The 11,777-nt window shown below is 30.5% G+C and overlaps 1 protein-coding gene across 1 annotated transcript in view; it reads left to right on the top strand.

Annotated features, from left to right (window-relative positions):
* Positions 1 to 406: 406 nt before the first annotated feature.
* LOC134721221 (atrial natriuretic peptide receptor 1-like) overlaps positions 407 to 11,777 on the top strand; it is a 47,497-nt gene continuing 36,126 nt past the window's right edge. Inside the window, exons 1-2 of the mRNA XM_063584029.1 lie at positions 407 to 1,142; positions 5,414 to 5,629. Coding sequence (XP_063440099.1) covers positions 704 to 1,142; positions 5,414 to 5,629 — 655 coding nt within the window. The 5' untranslated portion in view covers positions 407 to 703. The remainder of the gene's footprint in view (positions 1,143 to 5,413; positions 5,630 to 11,777) is intronic.

Raw genomic sequence — 11,777 nt, 5'->3', positions numbered from 1 at the left:
AAGAGTCATTGTATATGTATAATATTATAAAAGACAAAGGCTGAAATACATGTAGCATTAAAATTTAAAAATCACATTATTTCTATTTCCAGGTAATTTAAAAAAAACACCATTTATCTGCAACAAATAATCTGTCAAAATTTTGAAAAAAGCGAGTTGTTTCTTTAATTCAAAGAAAAGAATTAATGCATTTAATCTTAAGTAATTTACAGAAATTTTGTAGGTACATGTAATCTGTTCAATTGTACATAATACGTAATATCGATCTCTTTAATGAAACACAGATCAGATCATTAAGTTGAAAGATTCACTGTGAAAAATAAAATTACTTTTTTGGAGCAGAGCGAGCACCAACTATCATGACTATGGGAAAAATTAATTATGTTGACAAGAATTAGTGACAAATTAAACGACAATCTACTATTTCATTACACTTTTCCATTATTTTACGGTAAGACATTATGAAAAATATTATTTGGACAGTAATTGACATCTGGTTTCTCGTTATTTTCCAATCAAAGCAGTGTTTCAAAACCAAGAACAATTAATGTGAATATCGATATACGTAGTTTTGTAATTAATATTTTTATGTTCGGTATTAATTTGTTGTTTCATATGATATTTGTGTTATACAACGAAAATAAACCAGAGAGTACGTTAGTGACTGTTCATTGATTCATGGAAAGTGTAGACGGTTTACACGATGAGATATTTTTTAAGTTTAATTTTATTAAGCGTTTTTGTACGAAAATCTGAAGAAACTACAACAGTCAAAATAGGTGTTTTGTTAATGACAAGCGCACCGGAACCTTTCGATCAGCGTCGGGTTGGGCCGGCTTTAGATATTGCATTTGAGCGAGCCGAAGCCGAGTACGGAGTAAAATACGAAGTGATAGTACGTAACTACACAGGAAACTGTCCCAAACAAACAGTGATTGGTTATTTATCAGAACTCTATTATATAGAAAACGTGAAGGCAGTGATAGGACCAGCATGTTCGGAGACAATAGAAGCGGCCGGTCGCTTGGCCCAGTACTTAGAAATGCCTATGATAAGCGGAGTTGGTGATTTAGTCATTCGGAAACAGAAAGACATGTATACAACTTTCACTCGAATGTCCTATAATTTGGATAAACTATCTGGTAAGTTATTTTTCAACTTATGATCTTTTATTGCAAAAATAGGTCTTAATACACATTTTCACCTCTTGCTATATTTTTTGATATACACATTTAAGACTTGAACTTTTGTCTTCTTTTTCTGCGTTCTCCTCCAAGTTGACACATACATCTTGGTCTTTAGCTAAACAGTTCTCTCAGACAAAATTGTAAAATAATCTTTCTTTGTTTTCTACTAATTGGTTAATTCACGTCTACATGGTCTATGTATTATATTGTATATGAAAGAACCTATTTTAAAAATTCATATCGAGAATAATGATTATAAGATTTCCGATATTATTGAACAAATAGCTTTTCAAATTTGCGCTATTAAAGTTTGGCGTCAAAGTTCATCAATATAGTGTTAATTGATAATTTAATCCGGTAATTACATTAGCAAATTAAAGTCTTATTTACTTATGAAAGGTAATCCGAATTTATTGGCGTAGAACACTGTAAAAAATTAAAAAAACTTATAACTAAGTCGTTTTAGCTGTAAAGTATCACCCATTATATAGCGTCAAAATATAAACAATTTCAATGCTCAAGTAAGCATCCATGTATTTAAAGCATTACAGTTTTATTTCGTTAAGCAAAAAAAAATAACAACGCACATGTACATGACAGTACAACATACAGAAAATAAACTGTTATGTCGGCGCTAAAATGTTCACTAGAAGTTTGAAATTTTTCGCTAAAATTCTATTACAATTTTGACTGTTTTTCTGCGAATGTTTGAATACAGATTTCTTAGTAAAAACTTAACTTAATTATGACAAGAAGACTGTTTTTTTTGTATACGTATATGTTCTATTCGCATTTTATCAAAAGCGATCACAGCAATAACTGAAAAAAAATATTAAAAAAATATTTGTTGCTGACATCAAGTACGCCTCAATTTGACATATGTTATTGTTTTTGTCTTCTTTGAGACAACAACATTACATGTGTATGTGAACTTTGCAAACACATATGTACCGTTACGCTTAAGGACATGCTTTCTTCTTGAGACAACCTAAACGTCAAACAGCAAATTTTGTTTTAATTTAAATTCCGGAAACATGTATACAGGTGAGGTTCAGGAATTCGTGTAAAATTTTCGGGCTCCTTGTTGTTTTTATATACAAAACAAGGTAAAATATTTTGGCCCACATCACCCATTTTTATTTTTTTTTATTTTTATAGAAGACTAAATAGTCACTTACCAAAATTTTAGAAGATTCTTAATTTTCCTTCTTTTGTTATGGGAACCAAATAATACAAATACAAACATAAGGTAAAAGTCCGAGTCAGCCTTTTCTCGCAATATTTTAAATCTAAAATATCTCGAAAAGGAGGTCCATGTACTCTCAATACTTTTAGCATATTTTTATCCTTAAATAATGCTCTACCAGCTTACAGTATCAATTTTAAATTCTTGATTTATTCATTTTCTCCTCAAGCTTTGCCTGTATTTTTGTAAGAAGTTAGCTGTGTCGTCTTTTATGGATTTTTATTTTAGAGTATTAAGAATTACCAGTGAACAGCAACTACAAGTTATTTGTAGTATATTTATGTACTTATGATACAGAAAAACGCGAAAGTAATTGAATTGATATTAAACGGAGAGAAAAAAAAAAGAAAAAAAAACCCGGATTTTGATAAAAAAAAAAGAGAGAGGGCAAATATAAAATATAAATTTTGAACGTATTGTATGTACTTCAAATAAATTAATACTCATTCATATTTTGAATAGAGCAGAACAAAATAATGACATTTCTATAAGTTACTGAGAAAACCATATGACACATCAATTACATACATTCAATTTGTGTATACGAAAAAAAAAGGATTTACACAATTATTGCGCTATATTATACACACATATAACTATGCAATTGATTCCTAAAAGAAAACAAGTTGACTCTTTATAAGTAGACAAGACTTAAAATGATTAAAAAGGAACATCGATCGGATAAGTGAAACAGAGTTCCCTTGGAAAACAAGAGCAAAACAACAGAACATTCATTTGACGGTTTTCATCGAACGATTATTGGGTCACATAAATGTTGACATGCACCTGCGCTAAAATTATTATTACAGAAAAAAATACATTACAAGAAAAAGGACAAAAAGGGGTGTATTAACGCTTCATATTTTTAAGATGAAAATATATTTTTATTGACTATTGTATCCTAAAAAATATACAATATTAGGTCAATGTCAAGAAAATATCAACTTTTTGTCTGAAGCTGAGAAACTGGGGAAGGGCGCGGTTCTACCGCGATTTCTCAGTGAAAATAAAACCGATAATTTCACATGTGAAATAAAAACCTGTAATTTCATATGTGAAATACAATCCGGTTAATTCTGATTTCTCTCACGTTTCACAGATTTGTGTGTCAACATAACATTGTTGATGACGGCGTTGCATCAAAACCAAGAGAATTTTTATCAGAAACAAATTTATTAGGTCATCGCATTTTCTATTCTTTTGCAATAAAGACTGAGTCTATGATCAATTTAGTCTAATAAATAACTATTTCAATATCACAAATATTAAAAACTATCCAACTCGTGACGACATAACACTGATAAATAACTCTTGCGCTATATGTGATGTTCGGTTGTATTAAATAACACTTTCTTTACAATAACACACTTCGTGTCAATCTTAAAATTTTCTTTCGTTTTCAATGAAACAAACTATTTTTCTTTCCTCACATAACATTTAAAAAAGAAATTAGCAAAAAATTTTAATACGTTTTACAATTTGAGGCGCAAATATCCATTTAAAGAATCGCAAATAACATGTAAAAAATTTTAAAAAGCCAAATGTGCCATGCTGACCTTGATATGGAAGTTGAACCCATGCATAGCCCCTCTGGATAAAAAGAAGATTGAAATCGAAATTCTTTTTATTTCAAGACATCAATATTAATGTCATTGTAATTCGTGCTTCATCAGTTTGTATTAATAGTCCCTCCTTAAGAGCTATATTTGACAATACTATGGGCCTGTATCCATTGTATAGACCCCAAAGTACATATGGCATTTATGCACTCTTACATTTCTATTTTTACATAATATACATAGGCGATGAAATATGGTATAATATTACATGTCATGACAACCAATTTATCAACAAAGTATCACATGTATAACTCAGTTATGGTCTTCAAAGAGAATATACGTGGACTGAGCTCCTTTAAGAAGTATTACTTACACAAATCCAATCGAATATTAATCAATTTGTATATGATATTTGATACATATTTTGTAATTTGAACGTAACAACTTCGTACACAATACAGAGTGAGAACCTTGAAGTGTGTCACTCGCCATACCATTTAAAAGACTCGGGTTACTTTTTAATCTATTCCGAGTTTGTTCATGACATAAAGTTAATTGTTTTTGTATAACGACACAGGGTTTCACACTGTGTTAAAACAGGATTTTATTCTCGTGGATTCCAAGTCAAACAATTAAAGGATCTAGAATCACGGTATTTCATAAACATAAAGCTAAAATGAAGATCACAAAACATATAATGTGTTTACTCATGTGCATGTTAATTGCACTCCTTTAAAACAATCATCTCGATCGGAAAAGATGATCAGTGATGTAAATAGAATTTTCATCAGGGGACACTTTTCAAAAGTTATTTTAATTAAGTATTCAAAATTTCATCAAACCTATTTGAAAAACACAACTTGAATTTTGTAAATATTTTAGTATTGAAACAAACATGAGCGACTTTAATACAACAAGCTAAGCAAAAAATCTATTTTATTGTCCAACTGTTAGCATAATTAATTCATTACTCGTTCTAAACATGCATGACATATTTGCCACTGAACGTTAATTAACCCACAATCAAATATATTCATCATTGATCTGCCTTGTTCTTAATATAATGCATTCCTATATACATGTAAATAGATTTAAGATGATGTGGTATGAATGTCAATGAGACAACTCTCTATCAAATTCATAATTTGTAAAAGTAAACCATAAAGGGTCAAAGTACGGTCTTCAAATGGAGCCTTGGTCCACACCGAACAGCAAGCTATAAAGGGCCCCAAAAATGACTAGTGTAAAACCATTCAAACAGGAAAACCAACAGTTTAACTTATCATGGTAAAAAAAGAGAAACACTTAATATAAACCACATCAATAAACGACAACCATTGAACATCAGCCATATTCATATTTAATTCATATACATAACGCATATAGTTAATCTATTTTCTTTTATCTTTTTTCCCTTCAAGTGTCGGTAAAGAAGATTTTGGAGAAGTATTCGTGGAAACACATTGTCATTCTATATGACACAGACTACGTCTTTTTCAATTTGGCGGGAAACAGTTTAGCGCGAGATTTCAAAGCTGACGGAGATCTACCAAGGCCAGTAGATATACCATTCAGGAAAGCAACTTTAAACAATCAACACAAAAGTCTTCTTACCGAAGCCAACCTTCATGCTCGAGGTAAGATTCTAAACTCGAATTCATACTCAGACGACATATATGATACTAAATATTTATTATGCAATGACTCGTCTGATACATTTTGGAGCCTAGTACGGCAACATCATTGAAAGTTAATCAAAACGTTGGTATCCATTTCCACTGAATTTATTTCACTCTAGGGGCTTTCCTTTATTTGAAAAGTTAAGAGTGAACTATATTGCTCGGAGGAAGGTGTTTAAAAAGCATAAACCTCTCCACTGGTAAACATTTAAATGAGAATGAGTGTCTGCACATTAGGAAAAACACTTTTAAGTATGATAAAACCTCGCAAACATATATAAATGATTTTTTTTAACAAATTTATGTAAAACTTCCAACAAGATAAAAGTCGTTTCCAACAACAATATTTATCAAAGAACAATGAATAATATCAAATTGATGATATTTATGCAAATTTTGACAAATGGGAATTAGATTTGACTTTAGCTTTATTGTCGTCGGTTTTTACATGTCAAGAACTATATACATGCAGTATCAATAAGGAACACACAATGTAATTATGATTTTAGAATATTAGGGTTTCTGCATAAATGAACAAGTTTTTATAATAAACTATCGACTAGTATATACACCATGTACTATAGAGGTATTGCTTTTTCCCCATGTATATATTTCACTAACAGGGCCTTTTATAGCTGACCCTGTGGTATGGGATTTGATAATTGTTGAATGCCGTACGGTGACCTATTATTAATTTAAAAAAATGTTTTAAATGCTTTAATGATGGATTGAACTTACTAGCATCTTGTAAATATGCCATAGACAGTAAATATAATACGAAGATTATTATACGTTTTCTAATTATTAATAAGCTGTCTATCAAATGTGATTTTTTTCTTTGATATCCGTCCTGTGTTATTAAAAAAATACACTTTGTTTTTTTCATGTTAACTTCTATTTATTACAATAATTCATTAAATTGTCCAAACAATTTTGTAATCCAGATAAGATCAGAAATATATTATGTCTCCAAAGATTTGATTAACGATAAAATATTTTGTGATAAAGACTGAACAGTATCTGGTACTAAAATACTACTTCGGGCGAAATATCCAAACTCATACTTGATAAATTCATTAAATTAATTAGTCTGGTGGGAAGACGCGTCGATTGTAGAATATCTGTTTACAATTCAAACAAAAAATCATTTAAAACAATGACAAGAAATGAAGTCAAATACACACAAAATAATGATTAAAATCACCATAATAAAAAGAAAATATTCATGTTGTTGCATTAGTCCAGTTGAAATATTTTACGACTATGTCAGACTCTTTTTTACTTCAAGTGACCCAACATATTTTACTTTTCTCGACTCCTGGTCTTAAGTGAATCTAACGACCATTAATCCTTGATTTCTATATTTAATCTATGGAAGAATGCGATCTGAAGTAGACTGAAAAAGGGACGCAACCCGTCCATCAAAGTCTTGTGTGTTCATAGTATTAAAGATTCCTGACTCGACAACTCCATTTGTATGTTTTGGAAATTAACGTTTAATTTAGTTTTTACTACCAAGACTATACGGTTAAAACAAAATCTTCAAGAATGTGACCGAAATATCTTTATATACTAGTTTATAAAAGAAGATATGGTATGATTGCCAATTAGACAACTCTCCACAAAAGACCAAATGACGCAGAAATTTATAGGTTTACATGTTGGTAACCACTCGGCCTTCAACAATGAGAAAAGCCTATACCGCATAGTAAATTTTAAAGTCTAGTTATCATAACAGTGCCCTGACAACCCATAAGTAACTGATTCCCGGAAAAGAGATTTTTATTGCACACCGATAATTGTGGCTGTTAATGAATTTTGATCAAAGAATTATATATTCTTTTGGAGGAAAAAGGGTTTTTTTCTTCAGATTTATTAAAAAATCTTAAAATAAGAAAGAAATAAAAGCATCAATAAGTCTACAATATACTTGCATCATACATGATAGCGATTGAACTTTTGTTTTTTTTAAAATTATAATGATAAGATCAAAAAGAAAGAAAAAAAATCCGTTAATAGTGTTATTTCGAGACAGCAAATGATTAAACGGGATTTATTAGTTTTCTTCGTTACAACATGGCGTGAAAATAATATTGATATTATCATCAAATGCTTACGAACAGCAATTTTCAATTATTTCTCATTTTTTTAGAATATGATTATTTAGATATTTTCCAACACAACCCAGACTATATAAAATACAAATGTCAAATAATTTTGTTTTATTTTGTATAGAAATAGTCTTTACAACAAGATGTAGAGTGCTGCATCAAATTTTGAAATTTTGGCAAGATTGTCAAATTCAACTGGAATTTGAACCTTAAAGAGTCTACACCATGCAATTAACAAAAAAATCAACGATTTTTACATTTTTCGATAAAAGCCATATGCAATTTACCATGTTCAAACCATATAATCAGTTATTCATCTCGATACCACATCCGTCAGTAAAACTGATAATGAAAACCGGAGTCATACAAAGTAAGAGATATACATACTATGTCTCCAAAGATTTGTAAATAATTAACGAAAAACAATTTCCAATAAAGACTAAACAGTTTCTGCTACTAAAATACTGATTTAGGGTAAATATCCAGACTCGTACTTGATAATTTCATTATATTTACAAGTTCAGTCTGGTGGGCATACGCATCGATAGCAGAATATCTGTTAATATTTCTGACGACAACCTTTGATTTTTGTTTATAACAATAATAAGAAAGGACAAATACAAAAATTATTAAAATCAATCACCACAATGAAAAGTAAATATGCATATTGTTGCATTAGTCCAGTTGAAATATTTTACGTCTTTTTCAGAACCTTTTTTATTTTAAGTGTCCCACCACGTTTTTGCTTTTCTCCATTCCTGGTTTGGGGCAACTCTAACGATCATTACTCCTAGATTTTTATGTTTAGTTTATTTAACCTGGAAGAATGCGATCTGAAGAAGGCTGTAAAAGTGATGCAACCCATTCACCAAAGTCTTGTGTTTATTGTATTTAAAATTCCACTCTCGACCAACACTTCATTAAACTATGTTCGGTAAATTAACGTTTACTTCAGTTATTACTACCAAGACTACACGATTAAGATAAAATCTTCAAGAATCTAACCTAAATATCTGTATCTATATAAAAGAAGATGTGGTATGATTGCCAATGAAACAACTCTCTACAAGAGACCTAATAACACAGAAATGAATGAACAGACAAGGCATACAAGGTCACTTTATAGCTTTAACAAAGAGAAAAAACCATACCGCATAGTCAGCTGTAAAGTCTAGTTACCATTAAAGTGACCAGTTCCCAGTAAAAGATTCTTATTGGACACCGATAAATATCGCAGTCGATGCATTTTGATCAAACAATATTCCTTTGTAGAAAAAGAGTCTTTTTCTTCAGCTTTTCTTAAAAAAAAGAAATAAAACACCAGTAAGTCTACATGATAGCGATAGAACTTTGAGTACTAGTATTTGTTTTTATAATAACTATATCAAAAAGAAAGAAAGAAAAAACTCGGTTCATAAATAGTGTTATTTCGAGACAGCAAATGATTAAACGGGATTTATTAGTTAACTTTGTTACAACATGGCGTGAAAATAATATACGAACAGCAATTTTCAATCATTTCCCATTTTTTTAAGAATATGATTATTAAGATATTTTTAACACAACCCAGACTATATAAAATAAAACATCTAGAAATAGTGTTCACAACAAGATGTACAGTGCTGGATAACATTTTGTCAAATTCTACTGGAATATGAACCTTAAAGGTTGCATTTTGTTAATACAGTTGTTTTCCAGCTCTCTGTGTTCCATCTCATAGAGACATAACTTTGGAATGTTACCAGTAAATATCATGTGCATATTGTTTACATTGAAATCTGTGATAACCCTTCATTCGAGGTAGAGGTAGTTAGGAAAATTATTGTTAGTTTAAACTCTGAAAAGTTTGAAACAAATTGTAGTGCATATGAACTTTCAATTCTAGGATAAGACTTTTTTCAAAACAGCATAGTTAAAGTGGTAAAGTATTAGACGTAAAAGAAGTTCCTATGGGAAATTGCATTGTCAATATTTACAAGAATGCAACCTAAAAGAGTCTACATTATACACTTAACAAAAAAATCCATCTAAGTTAATGTTCAAAGCATATAATCAGTTATCCGTCTCGATACCACATCCGTCAGTGAAAGAGATTATAAAAACAGGAATCAAAGTAATATATAAAACAGATTATTATATAAGTCTCCAAAAATTTGTACATGATTAACGAACAAAAAATTTGCAATGAAGACTCAAATACTACTTTAGGCGAAATACTTGATAATTTCATTAAATAATAAGTTTAGTCTGGTGGGCATACGATACATTGCATTGAATGCAGAATATGTGTAAATAATTCTAATAATACCGATAAATGTCCTCGGCGAAGAATTTTGATTGACCAAAGAATTTTCTTTTTTATCACATATTTTGTACTGATATGTTCGTGTTTGCATGGCCAATAATAGCCGGAAGTCAAGGTTGGTTATCAGCCCTCGGGGCCGATATCTATATCAGCCCTCGTAATCCATATCGAGCCTCCGAGTTCAACTTTCGATAACCTGTCAATCAACGGCTATTTGTAAACAAGTTGAAAACAATGAAAAGAAATTTAGAAAGTTGCAAATGTGCTGTAGAAGAAAAAAAAGTAGAAATCAACAGTGAAAATCACAAAAGTTCCCGTAAAATTTTGACGTCATGAAGAATTTAGAAAATATATGACGCCACACTGGAATGAGTAGCGATATAGGATTCTTCCTACGGATTTTTTAACATTTGTAATGTAACACTTTAAAAGTCGTTTAATATTTGCAATTCTTAGAATTAACATATTTATTGTTAATTATTTCTGAAACTTTTCACAATATGTTGTTAACATACTGTGATACTCACTTTTTTTTTAAAACTCACAGTGATACATTTATTTTTTTTTTCGTTAAAATATCTTTTTGATTTTTAATAAAATATCAAACATAATTTGGTGTAAGCTATTTGTTTATTCCTGCTTGAAAATATGTGATAAATAGATTATTACATGTCATTTTCCATATGGTCCATGGTATCAGCCCACGACCCATATCAAGCCCTCGGGTTAAAGCCCTCTGGCTTGATATATATCAAGCATAGATTATTACATGGCATTTTCCATATGGCCCTGGTATCAGCCCTAGACTCCCATATCAAGCAGTCGAGGGCTGATACCAGGGCCATATGGAAAATGACATGTAATAATCTATTTATCACATATTTTCAAGCAGGAATAAACAAATAGCTTACACCAAATTATGTTTGATATTTCATCAAAAATCAAAAGGATATTTAACGAAAACAATAAATATCACAATCAGCCCTAGACTCCCACATCAAGCCAGAGGGCTTTAGCCCGAGGGCTTGATATGGGTCGTGGGGTGATACCATGGACCATATGGAAAATGACATGTTATAATCTATTTATCACATATTTTCAAGCAGGAGAAAACAAATAGCTTACACCAAATTACGTTTGATATTTCATCAAAAATCAAAAAGATATTTAACGAAAACAATAAATAAATGTATCATTGTGCTGTTGAGTTAAAAAACAGTTCTTATCACAGTAGGTTAACAACGTTTTGTGAAAAGTTTCAGAAATAAATCAACAATAAATATATTAATTCTAAGAATTGCAAATATTTAACGACTTTAAAGTGTTATCTTCTACCTCACTTTTTTAACTTTCTAAATTTCTTTTCATTGTGTTCAACTTGCTTAAAAATAGTCTTTGATTGACAGGTTACCGGAAGTTAAACTCTGGGGCTTGATATGGATTTCGAGAGCTGATATCGATATTGGCCCCGAGGGCTGATAACCAGCCTTGACTTCCGGCTATTATTGGCCATGCAAAAACGTACAGTAAGTAAGTAAGTAAGTAAGTAATTTGTTTATTATAGTGACTTGTGAACATAAATATAATACAATTACAAAGTTTATAGTCAAAGTTACACCCGGCCCATTGGACCTATAAGTCACCTTTTTAAAATATCAGTAAGGTTAAACATAATCACGTTATACATGTA

This window comes from Mytilus trossulus, chromosome 6 (genome assembly GCF_036588685.1).
Source record: "Mytilus trossulus isolate FHL-02 chromosome 6, PNRI_Mtr1.1.1.hap1, whole genome shotgun sequence".
In the NCBI taxonomy this organism is placed as follows: Eukaryota; Metazoa; Mollusca; class Bivalvia; order Mytilida; family Mytilidae; genus Mytilus; species Mytilus trossulus.
The sequence above is the reverse complement of the archived record's forward strand: the minus strand, read 5'-3'. Positions and strand labels throughout refer to the sequence as shown.